General features: G+C 37.2%; 1 protein-coding gene across 1 annotated transcript in view; it reads right to left on the bottom strand.

Moving 5' to 3' along the window:
- The window catches only part of LOC149922984 (uncharacterized), a 32,447-nt gene extending 16,270 nt beyond the window's left edge, over window positions 1-16,177 (bottom strand). The window contains exons 1-4 of the mRNA XM_090163487.1: window positions 16,014-16,177; window positions 15,462-15,713; window positions 15,133-15,384; window positions 14,804-15,055 (exon numbers count right to left, since the gene is read on the bottom strand). Coding sequence (XP_090019613.1) covers window positions 14,804-15,055; window positions 15,133-15,384; window positions 15,462-15,713; window positions 16,014-16,066 — 809 coding nt within the window. The 5' untranslated portion in view covers window positions 16,067-16,177. The remainder of the gene's footprint in view (window positions 1-14,803; window positions 15,056-15,132; window positions 15,385-15,461; window positions 15,714-16,013) is intronic.
- Window positions 16,178-16,879: the final 702 nt, after the last annotated feature.

The raw sequence follows: 16,879 nt of genomic DNA on the forward strand, positions 1-16,879 counted from the left end.
CAAGCGGGGAAAAAAGGAAATAAAGCAGGGTCCGAATTTTTTTGGAGATACTACGTCACTAGACGATTTCAAAACCCCACTTTCCAGCAGACTTGTAAATAGTGTATATTTTTATGAGAGTCCACTGGACCCGGACCCCTCCGTCGATCCATTTTTTCGCCCCCCCCTCGTTTAAATTTATATGTTCTCTAATTTCTCTTTATTTCTCCATTTTATATTAGAAAATAAATGTCACCTAACCAGGCTAAGCCTATAAAATTTTTATTGTAATTATAAACGAGACAGTCAGAAATCGAACGGCAGCATTATATCATTATATATTCTCAACATCAAAGTTTACATATTTGTATATATATTCGTGATCGGTTAAATTAAAATGCTCGTAAATATTTTCACAATTAATTTAACTATTAAAGTCTTCATTTCAAACCCATCGGACTTAATTTTTTTCTACCTTTATTAATTTTAATAAAACTAAATTTTGGTATTCAATGGCACTTCCCACACCTGTTTAAGTTAAAAGAGGTTTTTCCGTGGTAGGCCCCAGTTTTCCAAATTTTTCATTGGTCATTGTAAATTTCTATAGGCCTCACAGATATGGGTCAGGGCCCCAGGGGAGCTCTAGCTCCGTGGGCAATCCGACTAATATTCGGAGAGCTGAAATAGTGGCGGTCAGTGATACCTCAAAGAGAAAAATAATTCTACTTTTTATTTAATTCTCGGAATTTTTCCTCTTTTTACCCAACGATTTAATTTCAGGGAGTCCCGTGGACTCTTTACCCCCATCTAAAGACATTTTTTTAGGAGTCCCATGATTTTTTTCAGGGGTTTTTGACGCGTGGACTGCCGCTATTTACAAGTCTGCTTTCCAGCCCCTTTCGCTCACCGCCACACGGTGGTTTTGCCAACCCTTCGAGAAACTGCGTACGCAATGATTAATTAACCTCTGCACGGAAAATGCGAACACGTTCGCAGGACAGACACACAGACAGACAGACAGACACGGTGATTGTATAACCCCTCCTAGAGAGGTAAAAATTATATTTGGAAATATAGCAATGTTAGCATATGTAACATAACTACTCATAAGTATGCCACTGTACCTTTATTCCATTCAAAAATCTTCACCACGAACCAGTAAAAAGGTGGACTACGTTAGATTTTAACCTTTATATTCATCCTAGTAATTTTGGGAGTCATACTATTGGCTACTAACATATTTATTTAAGCCAATGGAAAGCCTCTAAATTGAGAAGGCTTTTTTTGCGTCGTAATTTTAGCAGAGATGGGCGAAACTCTGAGGGAAAATGGAAAGAGTGAATGAGACGTCCCTCTTTCACTCTCCCTCTCGCTTCTAACACTCACTCTGCAGAGTAGATTTCTCCCCTCTTTCGACACTCGGAAGAATGTAGTTTCCCCCTCTTTGGCCACTCTTCTCGATTCCCTCCCGCGAAAGAGGGACACTCTCGAAACTCTCAAGATTCCCCTCGCATTGTTATTCCAGCGCGCTTAAGAAGGCGGGAAATTCGAATTTCAATAGTTTTTTTAACTCTTTAATGGGCGGGAAATTCGAATTTCTATTTATTTTTCCGCCTTTAAGAAAGACGTTAATTCAATTATTGTGTTAATATGTAATCGAACAGATCATTATTATAATTATTTATAATTTTTTATTTATTTCACTTAATTGTATACAAATCAGTTTAATAATTGATATTAAAGCAAATTAATCAATGCTGAACTAACATTTCATAAATAAAAAATAGTGTTTTCGGATTCAGTCGCCGTTATGATTATGATTATAGTAAAATAAATTAATACCAACAAAGTTTTACTATAAAACGTGTATATTAAGATTAAAATGTTTTGTGAAAACTGTTCCAGTTTTAGTTTCAGACATTCAGTAGAACTGCTATTTGCTTTTAGGATTAAAATCTCTTAAATTTTTAAAATAGGGTTTCATTAGCATTGTTCTTAAGCTAAAGGAACTGGGTGATTATAAGACCCCTTTTCGATAATGTATTCATTAAAAAATACAAAATTTTCCTTCCTAAGTGAAGCGGCGCCTAATGGGCTGCAGTCCTTTCAGCAATAAGACAGCTCTTTTCTTATCCCCGTCGTCGAAAAAGGGTCCTAACATCTTTATCGCTTCCCCCTCGTAAGCCCCAATTGTACGCGTCGGCGAGCGGACTGGGGTTATTTCAAGTGCCTTGTACCTCCTGCCGTTTTTGACAGTGCTATTTCAATGCTGGATTTAATCCTTCGTCGTGGCGAGGGAGGGAGAGCGAGCTGACCGGTCGCTATCAATAGAGGGGTTACCAATGGGGAAGTCAAAAATAATAACCAATACAAAACCGATTAAAAAGAGTCCATGACGACTCGAAATTGATACATTAATTTCTTTAAAAAAAATTGACACCTTAATTAACGTAGTAACATATGATCTGCGCTAAAAAGTTTAATTATGTAATTTCCCCAAATCCACCAAATCCACCAAATCTTTGGTCCGTTAAATATATATATATGAAGTTTTTTGTTGTTTTATCAAAAGTAACATAAAACATAAGAAAGTAAAATACTAGCAACTCTGTAACCCGTAAGTTTGATACTCTTTGTGATTTGAATTTTTAGTCGATTAGGCCGTCGCGCGAGTCTAAAAATGTGTGTTTTTTTTTGTATATTGGAGCGCGCTTCTTAATATTTCAGTGAAGAGATCGCGTGATTTGATGCGCGCTGTCTGAAAAAACTACACGCTCCTAACTTAAACAGTACAATGAATCATTTCATGTTGTTTTTAAAAAGTTTAATTATGTAATTTCCCCAAATCCACCAAATCTTTGGTCCGTTGAAAACTTCCAATTATCGAGTTAAAGGTATAAAAAGACTATTAATGCAAATTCTTGAAAGAATAATTACAAGTTAATACTTGTTTTTAAATTAAAATGACTATTAGTTTCAAACAATGTGTAAACCTGTGGTTATAATTAAGGGGGGCATAAAACGAGAATGAAGGCGCAGAAATACATAATATTGCTTGTTTAAATCCGCATTGCTTAATCAGGATGAGAAAGTACATAGGAAAACGGGGTAAGTTATATTTTTGTATACTATTCCATGTGTCTGGCTCTTGAATTCCTACTTTAAAGTGGCTTGACGAAAACGCAACGGTTAAAATACGTGGTTCTGTTTATGGAATTCTCCGCTCACCGAATACGCGTTTTCCACCACATGTTCAAACCACGTGGTTTTGTTGACATTCTTTTTTCGTCACGAGTGAGATGACGTTTAGGTTAGGAAACTGAGGATTACGGGACATTTGCTTGAGTAGCTCGTTTAAATAATCGAGCTAGTCGGCGCTTTCATATTTAACGCAAGCCAATAATAATAATAATAATTTAATTTAAGTTATTCCAAAAATAAATAGTCACTGAATACGTGTTTGGTTGTGTAATATATTTCGTAGTAGGATCGTCCTGTTATAAGGGTTTTGTATACAGTTCGGTGGCCCGTCGCGTTCCCCTTATTGAATAATAATAATAAACATGAAATGTAGAAACATTTATTTGATTTTATTTCGAACTATATACACAATTTTATTTTTATTATTTTGAAACACCTAAAATTGGTTTCTACATTCCACCGCCGTTAAGTCCATCTTGCATCGCTTTTCCGGGGGCCTTTAAAGAGTAAGTGTTATAGATTAAAACAAAATCTTTTCAAGCGCTTCACTTTCGATTTCATCATACTTTTGTCGTCCTCATGGTTCAGCCGTCTCATTTTTAGAGGTCGTCGCCTTCTCGAAACGAGGGGACCAACACTGATTGCCGGAGGGCTGGGACTATCCAAGCCACCGAGCTCCCAATACTTTTCCGGGGTTTTGGGGGGAAGTGCGTGGCTAGCCCGCTTGGAAACGTTGTCTAACGCTGCACGCCTCTCGTTGACGGGCAAATCTTCGTAATACTGCGGGGAAAAAATATTTCGGTTAATACGGTCATTAGTTAATTTTGTATATGTTATCTGAAACAGTGTAAAATTACAAATAGAAAATAAGTTATACTTTCTCGCAGTTCTCGCAAGATTGCCCCTTGAGGGCTGCCTTCTCCTTTTTGGTCCTAGGAGCGCGTTCCTTATATTTGAACGGCGGAGTCGGGGACCGTTTCTCATCTTTCGGAGGGCAACTTTATTGCAAACAAGTTCATTAATATCTAGTGGCGGGTTATTTACTACCAGAAAACATACCGATCGAAATCAGAAACGTTTGACCTGAGTAAAGGCCGTTTCATATTTGGGGGTCCCCCAAATCCACAAAGAGCTACTGACGAGCCGACTCCCCAATACTTAATTGGAGAGTGGGTGGACTCGCCGAGTTTCTTGGCGGTCGCTGGGGTGACGACATTCTGTTCCGGCGCGTCTTTTTCTTCAGCGGGATCATTCAAAAGCGGTATCTCCTCTCCATCTACCGGAATTAGTATTAAATTAAACGTTTATCATTTCTTGACGGATAAAGATATTACTACTTTTAGCTTGTTTCAGTGCTTCAATTTCATCTTCAAGAAGCTTAATATTTGAAAGAAGCTCCTTCTCTCGTTCCTCCGAAGCTAAAATATGTTCCAGAAAATATAGCTTTTAAAACTACTTCCTAAAATTTATAAATTTGCTAATAATTACCTTTAATTTTGAAACGATGGTATTCCATAAATAAAGAAAATAGCTCTATCATTCTATTTTAGGAAATTAGAAGCGTTTAGATTCTACCACGTTCCCTTGATAAACTAAAATTTTTAAATATTTACCCGTCTTCCCAGCGATAAAAATTGTGTCTTTCTCAAAACACATGAAAGTAGAAAGTGGCAAACGACAACGAGTATAACCGTTTATATAGGCGAGGGGGCATAAATGACCTTGGTACCTTTTATAGTTAGATGAAGGGCGAGTAAAACCCGGGCAAGTGTTCTCCAGACTTTCAGGCACCTAAATCATTTCGACCAAAGAAAGACAAGTTCGTCGATTGACCAATAAATATTTGGTGTCAAAGAGAGAGGGGGAAAGAACCTCAAACCCTTTTAGGTTGAGATTGGCTGATGGAGTCCAGACATGGAGGCACCTAATTGCGCATCTTAACAAAAAGTAGCGGGGAATTTTAAGTGAAAGCTGTATATTTTGGGATTTGGAAGGAGACTGGAGGCTACTCCCGTTCTCTCCGAATCGTTTCATTATGGAAGGTATGATCCTCGTGACGTATTTTCGTCCCCGCGACAGATTGTCGGTTGTTGGGTTTTGGAAACATTCCATGAAGTTGGTCAAGTGAGGGGGTTAGCCGGGTACAACACCTTTTACACATCAGCTCACACTAGCGTCCTAATATTTGGCGGATTCAGTAAATTGGGGGGATTAAAATCCAAGAACGTTGGTACTATACTGTCCGCCAAAGATATGAAACGCTAGTAAAAACCAGGCCTACAGATTGAAACACGTTTTTTATATTTATCATAAAAGAATCGCGATAAAATCTAATTAACTGGTGTTCGACTTGAGTACCACAAGCCTAACAAATTAATGAAAAATTATTTTCAAAAAGTAGCTACCTTTCTGATCGGGGAAATAATGTGGAAAATATTTGTTACATGTTCTGAAACAATTCGGTACAAACAAGTCGCATCTTTAGAAATTTGATTTCTCCGTAATCCTAGTTGATCCAAATAAGGCTAGTTCTACAGGTGAAAGCTACTCCTGAGATATTAAAATTATTTTAAAAACGTCACGTTAAATTTTTTAAAATTGAAAAATATTTTGTAATTCTTCTATTTGTAAATAATTTGTTTTAAACTTTATTTATATAACCATGGACAATAATAACTTTTACATTTGTAATCGTTACTTAAATTAATATTAAAGTTAATCAAGTTTTTAAATAAAAATTGAGAATATCGAGTATTTCGAATGATAATTATTTCTTAGGGTTTTTGTTTGACTTAAATAATTCTTATACATTTTTTTAGGGTTTTGAGGTTTAAACCAATACATGGTGACGAATTTTTGAAACTGACGCATTATCAGTAATCATTTCGAAATTTAAAACAAAATCACGGTGTAATATTTGGGTTTTTACACACAATCCTAAGGACTTGTGTATATTAGTTTCACGTGCAGTGTAGCCGATGCCGATGCCGCCGTGTCGCTCATATCTCTTCAAGATTTAGTCCCATTTCACCCAAAATCATTTCTCGCAAACTACTTTTCACCCAATCCCATTTGACCCAAGTCCATTTCACCCAAATCTATTTATCCCAAAAAGATATAAAAACGACATCATACGATTCTTCGAACTTCTAACCCATTTCATGTTAACCGAAACACCAACTGCGATAAACCTACTAATTTAAAATCTTAATATATGAAACTTAAAAGAACTTGTTTTTTTAAAAAGATTAAACATGCAATACAAATGTATTCAAATTTAATTTAATTTTTAATCTATTTTAACTTGTTTTTTAAGATTAAACATACAATACAAATGTATTCAAATTTAATTTAATGCCATAAATAAATAACTTTATGAATTTTGGGTGAAGTGGCTCTGGGTCAAACGGTACCACTCTTATCTTTTGGGTAAAGTGGGAATTGGGAGAAGTGGGTGTGGGTCAAATGGGAACATACCCTCTTCAACAGTTAGGTCTAAAAAAGTCTCGTTCGAATGTACATACCTCAGCATCGATAGCCTTTAATAAATTTTTGAAATCGGAGCCGTAGAAGTTGGGCAAATGCCCAATTTACTATTTTTGGTGGTTTCGCTTTGTGTGGTAGATTTTTTTATTTAAAATGAAGTCCGATAACGTTAAAAAAATATATTTGGTTAGGTTAGGATTCGGCGGATCTACAAACTCGGTTATATCAGTAAATATTAAATTTAAGTATAGTTTTCGGGGTTATTTACGGGACCCCAATGTTCGTGGTTTTATATTTCCGCCTGAAAGTCGACATAATGTTCTTTAATTTAAGTCCGATTTTCATGAAAGTTATATTTTTGAATAGCTGTGGTTTCCATAGCACATAGAATTGCAATTACGTTGCTTAATTTTATTTCGAAGTAAGGTTTTTTGGGCAGCGTATACGGACCCCCTAAACTTCCAACATTGGAAATACGCGTGGTTATAGAGACTATACGCGAATTTATCTCTGGTATTTTTCAAGGCCGTTCTAATATGGCCTAAAGTAACAAATAAGTGCGACACTTATCGGAGCAGTACGTGATGCTTGCAACGTATGACCTGAAGTAACTAAGAAGTGTGACACTTATCGGAGAAATACGCGATGCTTACAACGTATGACCTGAAGTAACAAATAAGTGTGACACTTATCGGAAAAATACGCTATGCTTATAACGTATGACCTGAAGTAACAAATAAGTGTGACACTTATCGGAGCAGTACGCGATGCTTGCAACGTATGCCCAATTTTCGCGGATTTTTATTTTCGCCTGAAAGTCGACATATCGTTCCTTAATTTAAGTCCGATTTTCATGTAATTTTTATTTTTGAATAGCTGAGGTTTCCATATAACCTAGTTTGCGCAGAAGTAAAAATAAGTGTGACACTCAACGTGTGAGCAGAAGTAACCAGTGAGAGTGACACTCAATGTGTGACCATAAGTAACAAATAAAGGTGTTACTCAACGTCTGGCCAGAATTAACAAATAATGACCAGAGAAGTTTGCTGAATAGCTCAAACAAACTTAACACATCAGGAGGATTGTGTGTATTCTAACCGTCGTACGTCTGTTTAATTTCTGATCTACGTTGGGTAGAAGCGCAAAGCAAACATGTTTTTGTAAAATGTGATATTATTTACCCCCAAAAATCAAGACAATATAGTTCGGAAATTAATAAACGAGGGTATTAATCTCCTTTTTTCTTTGTTTGTAATCGCATCGTGCATTCCATATACGAAGAAGCCTCTTTGCGCTCCTAGAGAAAAAGGAACATCAAACTAACCTATAGTAGAAATTTGACAAACGAAGAGAGTTGTACTTATGTTAATAACGTAACTTTCGACATTCGCGGACTCAGGTTGACGCCATGTAAAAAAACTGACAATGGGCCAGCTTTTTGTGTGTAATCACTATATAGGTGAGGCGAGGAGTAGAAAAATTATTTTGAACAAAGTCTTCGTGTCTGTATGAGTACCTTTTTGCGCAACTAGATGCGGCTTAGCTCTTTCATATATTAGCATTTAATAAGCTTATTTAAACAAAATATGATTACCAACATTTCGCGGTGGAAAATATTGACATATCAATTTAAGGTAATCGTATTTCAATTAAATACCAATACTATCGGGCTCACATTTATTTTATATTTTAGGGTATTTTGTATTTAGGTTTTAGATTTAATAATTGTTAGGATCTATCCAATTTAAAATGAATTTGATTGAGTTGTTAATACTAATTTTAATTACGGGGGACACAAAAAATGTGTAAGTTTGTATTTCTGTGTATTAAATTTTTGCAGGACCCAATGCACGGCAATATCAGGGCCTATATTTTCCTTCAATTCTGACACGGTCGTAAAAATCCTCCTCCATTTATTATCTTATATTTCCTATATTTTTATCATAGTCTGTGATGTAATACAATATAATAGTTATCAATATGATAACTATTATATTGTATTATAATATATAATATTATTATTGTTGTTATAAAAATTGAAAATTTATTTTGCCCTTTTACGCAGTTTGTATTTTTGGTTCGCCTTAGGATTTGATAAAAAAATAGCTAATAGCTTCAGAAATATTTCGATTTAAATTTTTCCCGTGTTCTTTCCGTTTAGAAAGTGCTTTCTGAAAGTTGAGACGCGTAGGCACCAAGATCATGGTATTTCCCATCGCTTCATTGTATCTTGTCGCCTTAGTGGCTTGACCATCTACGCCTTGGAATTGTCGACCTTCCGCGGGCGGGTCAAATATTGGGAGCTGGAGACAATCCGTCGGCTTCGATTTGCACCAATTTAAGCATCGAAACTTATTGGAAGGGGGTGGTGATGAAGGGCCCAGATCTTGGTATAAAAAGGCAACGTAAACAGGAATGGGCCACAGTTTCTTGTCGATTCTCGAGTCTTCAGAGATATTTTTACGCCGTTTTTCTTAGTCTTAACTAATTTTTTTGTCAGTTTCTCTTAGATTTTACTATACGTTTAGAGATTTTAGTCTTAGTTTTTCTAAGATATAGTCATTGCTTCGGAGACCAAGATGTAAATATTTCAATTTTATCCTTTAATTTCATTTATCTTCCTAAGGTTATTCCAAAGACAGCTTTTTTTATTCTATCAACAGCATAAATATTCCTTCTCTGTTTTATTTTTATTTTTAATGGTAAAAATATATATATATATAAGAATCTATTTCGCTATTTTTTCTGTATGTCGACAAAACGCGTGCTACAATTTTAATTTGCGTATATTTTTAAATGTTTTATAGGTCTTTGAGTAATAGTGAGTTATGTGGGGATTTAGCGTCTTCGACGCCAGTCTCCTCCAGGAAGAGGGGCCAGAAGCGACCCGCGGCAGCCTTGTTCGAAGGGCGTCGGAAAATGGTGCAAGACCAAGAAATGGTCGTCACATTCTCGAATGGGTCCTACGGGGGGAAAAAAGTCAATGACTATTTTTCATACGTGGGGAATTATTCGGGGGCCGATGGGGTGACGCCGTCCAGCTCCGTCGTGGCTTGCTGTAACGTATGCAGCCGCGAAATTGTAGGAAAGGTCTCTTGCTCCTGGAATCTAGAACGCCACCTTGTAAGTTTATATTGTTGTCGCTCATAAATTTCCTTTGTTTTTAATATTTTCATTGAGATCCATACTTCCACTTTTATTAGGAACTAGTACACCAGATATCTTTGGAAACGAAGTCACCCGACCACTGCTACCGTATTGACCTGTTGGGGGAAGCGTCTAATTCTTCGGCGAAGAAATCCAAATTAGATCCGGCCGCGAAGAAAGCTAAGCAGGAGGCTTTCAAGCGCCTACTCGTTTACATGGTGGCTGTGGATGGCTTGCCGTTTACCGCGGTTGATGGGAAGGGCTTTAGAAAGGTTTTAGAGTTTGCCAACCCAGACTTGCACGTCTTTAGCCGGAGGTGCGTAGTCGCGGAGTTGGTGAAAATTGTTGATAAAGAAATTAAGCCGAAAATTAAGGTATCTATAAATACCTTTTTAATATATTATAATTTAATAATCTTTGACTATTTTTTCAATTGTGGCATTTGTAATATTTTTATTTGTTTCAGACCATTCTAAGCAAGGTGGCGCCCGGAAACTTGCATTTAACGTTGGATATCTGGTCCAGCCGACGCCAGCAATCGGTAATTGGAGTACGTGTTCAATTTATTGACGAGGACTTCAATTTTCGAAACCTATTGCTGGCGTTTGCCCATTTTCCAGGAGCGCACACCGGCGCTGCGATTTTGGCCAAACTCAAGGCTATTTTAGCCGAATTTGATCTATCACCGTTTTCCGTAAGAGATTCTATTACTATTCTATTACTGTGGCGAGAATTTAATTATAATTTTCTGTTTTGTAGATATCCTGCGTTTGCGCGGACAACGCGTCCAACATCACAAAAGCGGTGAATTTGTTGGACGTCGTTTCGGAGCCCTGGGAGTTTGGTTCGCCTCCAAGTCCATCGACGTCCTCCACTAGCTCGAACTCCATCAATTATAGTGATTTGGAATCATCACTTTCCGAAGACGAAGGCAGTATCGTTCTGGACGACGGCAAGTTTGATTTCCAACTCGCTAACCAAAGGAAATTTTTCTCATGTATATATGTTTTACCTCGTTTATAGGATGGGATACGCTTAATCAAATGTTAATTCCTTCAACTTTGCCCGCGTCTCCAACGTCATCCCCGGAGCCCGAGAACCTCCCAATTTTCGGGATGTTTCATGACACGTGGATCCGGGTCCGCTGCATTTGCCACTCGTTGCAGCTGGTGGTTAATAATTCCCTCAAAACCATAGTAAGAGCGGAAGTGATGGTCAAGCGCGTCAACGACTGGGTGACGTTCTTCCATCGCTCCTCCAAATGGAGCGAAGCGTTTCGGAGGAGGTCACCCGGGGGCCTGGACGTCAAGGCCATCGTCGTTACTCGGTGGAATTCCATCTTTATGGCTATGGAGCGACTCGTTCAAGTAAGCGACATTTTGAAACCAAGGTCGTGACAGGGTTTCACTAATACTATGTCTTTTTTTTTTCCTTTTTTACCCTGTTACTGTAGGATGGAATGCTTGCGGCTCTGAAGAGTACCTTCATCGAGGCCGAAGCGTTTCTCGAAAACCTGCCAAGCGAAGATCATCTCTTCCAGATGAAGGAGATACTGAGGTTGCTAAGGCCCATAAAAATCGCCACAGACAACTTCCAGAAGCGAGAGCCCGTTGCTCATCTGGTAATTGGAACGCTTCTGGATGTTTTTGATCAGATCTCGGCGGCGAATGCTCCTTACTTTTTTGATTTTCGGGAGGAGCTGCTGTGCAGATTAAAAACGCGCTTCTTTGAGGATTGGTAGACCCGCAATATGTAGTTGCGGCGTTGTTAGACCCTCGAGGGAAAACTGCATTATTTCCCGGTAAGATAAAGCAAATCATATTTTTATCCCACTCCCAGAAGCTAAATGAATGATAAAATTATACAGCATCGAATGCCATGGACGATGGTTCAAACATTTTCCGGTCACTTGGAGAGAACGACGCGATTCGTCATTTGTCGGAGTTTGCCGCTCGCATAATGCCCGAGGAACAGCATTATTTTTTCAGACAGCGCGCATCAAATCACGCGATCTCTTCACTGAAATATTAAGAAGCGCGCTCCAATATACAAAAAAAAACACACATTTTTAGACTCGCGCGACGGCCTAATCGACTAAAAATTCAAATCACAAAGAGTATCAAAGAGATTAGATGACGTCAAATATGACATCAAATATTACGTCAAATATTACGTAGGGTACGGATGAAACAATATCTGTGAAACAAACCGTTAGTGAAGAAATAGAGCTAGTGGCATACTTAGGAGTAATGATGTTACATATGATGTTAGCAATGAAATGTTTGCGCAATTACTGGATTATATTGGTTACAAATTCTTTGAGTAATATTTAAGATAACAAACACGTTTTTATAATTTTTAACACAGTATAATTGTGGCAAAATGGCGGCATTTCCACATCGTACGTGATACGCTACGTCCCCAGGAATGTCCAAATACTCAAAAGTTTATATCACAAAGGAGAACCAAGTATCGCGTCAAAACGCGTACAGCGTCATTGAATACCATAATTATTGGTATCTAGGGGCAACAAACACAAGGAGAACGCAGCTAGCCTTTAAACACGCTAACGAAGAGTTGTGTACGAATTTCACTGGACGAGCGTCACGAGCCTTTACGCTGAACGTTTTACGGGCGGGGGGGAAAACAATTTCCGAATATTCCCCTTCCGACGGCAGCAGGCGCTAAAGCGTCTAGCCAATGAAAAACTTACAAAAGAAAATCCACGACTTTTGACGGGTTGCGTTCTCCTTGTGTGGGGTGTTGTGTTTGTTGCTCCTAGTTGGTATTATGTTATAGATGATTGTACTTTACAAAGCTTCAGTGAATGTCATATGAATGGATATATCTGGGGCGTAGGAACCGGGAGGGGCAGGGGGGCAATGCCCCTCCCGAGAATTTGGCTGGGAGGGGCAACTAATGTTATTGCCCCCTCCCACTTTTTGGTCAGTTGAAATCTTCAAAAGGCTCAAATTCTCATTTTAAAAGCATATACAGTTTATAGAATCTCAACTGTGTTTAAATTTCAGTATTTTCCCGCCAATTTACATAGTACTAAAAAGTACACATGCATTCGGATTAAAAATTAAAAACCATTCTCCAGACCCCTTTTCGTTTCTCTTTGCCCCTCCAACTTCTTGAACGTTCCTACGCCCCTGGGATATATTTACTTACGCTCAATGAGTAGCCAACGGAGATCAGAATAGAACTGCAGACACCACAGGGAGTTCCAAAACGAAAAAAATGGGGACTGATTGGCGGTGATTGAAACCCGCTGAGTCTAATGAAAAAATAATTATATTCACTCGGAACTAACGCCCTCATTAATGCTGTCGCGGCACAAGACGATTACTATTATTACTACTACTACATTTCGGTCATAGCAATAGGCCCACCCGTTACACAGGGAGTCTTTTATATCTTGAAGTATAACACCGGTACCTCTATCGTTTAAATAGTGAAAATTACCATTTTATAGATCAACAATTGAGATACAGGGTGTTCACTAAAAAATTATAAATAACTGAAAAACGTGTGTTTTTTCCCAATTTCTAAGGATCCGTTTACGTGCAGGGGGACATTCACTAGTATAATATTGAATGACCGTAAACCGTGTCTTCAAGGTCATTCAAAAACTATCTCGAGAACCGTTGGGTTTATGTATTTGTTTTCAATTAGAAAGTTGTTGCTCGCCATATTATTAGTTCAAATAACTTTGACTTGACCAATCAGAAGAAGATAAATTGAAGGTTAATGGTTTAGTGTTTGATAATAAAATAATCTGATTAGTTTTAATGGGACTAAATCAAATAAATTCTGAATAGTTTACAACGGTTCAATTATACCACCGTCGGTTACGGTACACGCTTGAGCTCGTTTAAAGACGGAGTTCATAGTGTTGTTCAACATTTCAATTGAAATCTCACTAATCAGATTATTTTATTATCAAACACTGAATTCATTAACCTTCAATTTCTTGGCTTCTGATTGGTCAAATTTGGTCAAATCAATGTTTTTGAACTAATAATATGGCGAGCAACAACTAAATCCGTAATACCAACGGTTCTCGAGGTAGTTTTAATATTTTGGCCATTTACATTTAAATTATTTGTTAGTTTCATTTCATTTAGTACAATTCTATATAGTTAATAAATGTTAAACCTAGGAAAACTAGAGGGGTGAGGCTAAAAAGACGGCGAAATAACAACAAACGTTTAAGGGGGAACTAAACTTTATTGAGAAAACAAACACGGTACAAAGGCAAATAGTTAATAATTTGAGAAACATTTAACAAAGGACGTAAAGCGATAAAAAGGACTGTTATAAAAGAAGGAAAGGTTCAGGGAAATACAATATAATATTTTTTACTGTTTTGTGTTTAGAAAAAGCAATTTTGATATTCCTTCCTAAAGTGGTATTCTGAGATAATAATGTTTATCAAAATGCACTCTATATAAAAATACATTAGAATTAAAACAAATATTAATACTAAACTACTAAATATTAAGTCAACTAAATGTACAAGTTAAACATTTATAACAGTTAATTATATTATCTTTTAGAAAATCAATTTTGATATTCGTAATGTTCATTGAATGCACTCTATTAATTAACACATATGAATGAAAGCTTATATTAATACCAATTAAAAAGAGAAAAATAACAAGACAAAAATATATATTTATGGTTAAGTTTCAATACAGTTCGATTAATTTTAAGAAAAACAATTTTGATATACGTTCCAAAGGGTTTAAAAGCTTTTAAAATTTTCAACTTGTGTAACATTCTACAAATTTGTGACCATTTCATTTCGAGGTCTGACGTATTTCTGAATTTGCTCAGCCCTCTTCGTTTGGCGTCTGTTGGCTGTACTTCTTCGCGTGAACGATGTATGCTCATCTTTAGGATAGTCCATTTATGTTCTTGACCGAAAATAAAACGAGATAAGCTAATGGTACGAGGCATTTAAAACAGAAGCTTTGGTTATTACGTCCTCTGCGTTTGGTCGTCAAAGGGCCTGTGCAACCAGAGTATTTCAAAGTCGCTTCTGTCCATAGTGTCAGGGATCGATGTGCTGTTGAGGCGCTGGTGAGCTTCGCTCTCCTCTTGAATCTTGTTTCCTTTCTCTCCCTTGCGAAAGATTCCTGTAAATCTGGATAGACTGAACTTAGACTTACCTTGTCTTGATCTTCTCTGTTTTTCCCTTCGGCTGTCCCCATTTATCGATTGGTTCATTGATGTCCTGTATAATAAACGAAACGGTCAAAACTATTGATAAAGATCTCGCGTGGCACTTAAGATAATAGTAGTGGTTATTACGTCCTCTGCGTTTGGTCGTCCTCGGGCCTGTGCAACCAGATTATTTCAAAGTCGCTTCTGTCCACAGAACCAGGGATCGATGTGCTGTTGAGGCGCTGGTGAGCTTCGCTCTCCTCTTGAATCTTGTTTCCTTTCTCTCCCTTGCGAAAGATTCCTGTAAATCTGGATAGACTGAACTTAGACTTACCTTGTCTTGATCTTCTCTGTTTTTCCCTTCGGCTGTCCCCATTTATCGATTGGTTCATTGATGTTCTGTATAATAAACGAAACGGTCAAAACTATTGATAAAGATCTCGCGTGGCACTTAAGATAATAGTAGTGGTTATTACGTCCTCTGCGTTTGGTCGTCCTCGGGCCTGTGCAACCAGATTATTTCAAAGTCGCTTCTGTCCACAGAACCAGGGATCGATGTGCTGTTGAGGCGCTGGTGAGCTTCGCTCTCCTCTTGAATCTTGTTTCCTTCCTCTCCCTTGCGAAAGATTCCTGTAAATCTGGATAGACTGAACTTAGACTTACCTTGTCTTGATCTTCTCTGTTTTTCCCTTCGGCTGTCCTCTTTTATCGATTGGTTCATTGATGTCCTGCATAATAAACGAATCGGTTAAAACTATTGAGAAAGATTTCGCGTGGCACGATTGCTGTTTTTGCGTTCTGAATAATAAATGAAATGTGTTGAACAATCTTCCACCATGAAGAAAATGTAGTAGTAACTCGGATTAATAAGTTTAATTACTGCAGTTAAATCAAAGAACTATCATTAAGTAAACCAAAATGTCAGTAGAAGCTATATTTCGTTCGTGGCTCTTCGAACGATTTGATCTGTTCTATGTTAGGCCTAGTAGGAGGGAATTTAAATTCTAAGGACGTTTTGTAGAACTTACGTGTTAACGAAAACTGAAGATCCTTTATCCGACATTGTCCAGTCGGTGTTCATTTTCTTAATTATTCAGTAAAGTGTGGTCCAAGCACAATTAAAATAGCCAGGACACAAAACAATGTCTTCCAATAAAGTCGATTCTGGTTTTAACGTTTATTTTTTTTACTTTTACAAGTCTAGGAGCGCGTGATTAAGTCGCGAGGAATATTATACTAATAAAGCTATGTCTTGTGACGTAAGAGAAATTCAGGTGACGCAATCTGTTTAGCGCGTGTTAAAGGCGCGTGCACACGCGCTAAGATTATTTACGTCATGTCTAAATTTTGTTCGAATTTTTTATAAAAATATATTCTTTTGGTTTATCTATTCGGATGAAGTTATCTTTTTAACGAAATCGAAAGTATTATTAATGGCGACTTTCACAAATACTAACTGTTTCCCATTTCTACTTACTTCATAATAACCTTTGAAAAATGCAGTAACGATAATGTTCAATCTTAAATATGTCCTTTTAATAATACTAATTAGTAATCAGTAAAATGACATTACATCTAATAAACAACAAAATTGATTGATTTCAAAATTACGTTTTTGCACGTGACAGTACCTTTACATTGTGAGGTACAGCAGGCATATTTACCTGCTTTTATACCCTAAAATGGCGGCGTAATTTCACGCGCTAAATGAATTTTAAGATCCATTAATTATACGAATGAAATTTAATTTATACGCGAGATATTTATGTAAAATGTAACGTTTTTATAAAAACTAATTTTTTAAAGATGAAAAATGTTACGTATTCCGTTCCAGAGACATGAAATCAAGAAATATGACGAGGCGTCGCTAAAACAGCGTAAAACCGGAGCCATA

The sequence above is a fragment of the Leiobunum rupestre genome, chromosome 11 (genome assembly GCF_980474605.1).
Source record: "Leiobunum rupestre chromosome 11, qqLeiRupe1.1.hap1, whole genome shotgun sequence".
Lineage (NCBI taxonomy): Eukaryota > Metazoa > Arthropoda > Arachnida > Opiliones > Sclerosomatidae > Leiobunum > Leiobunum rupestre.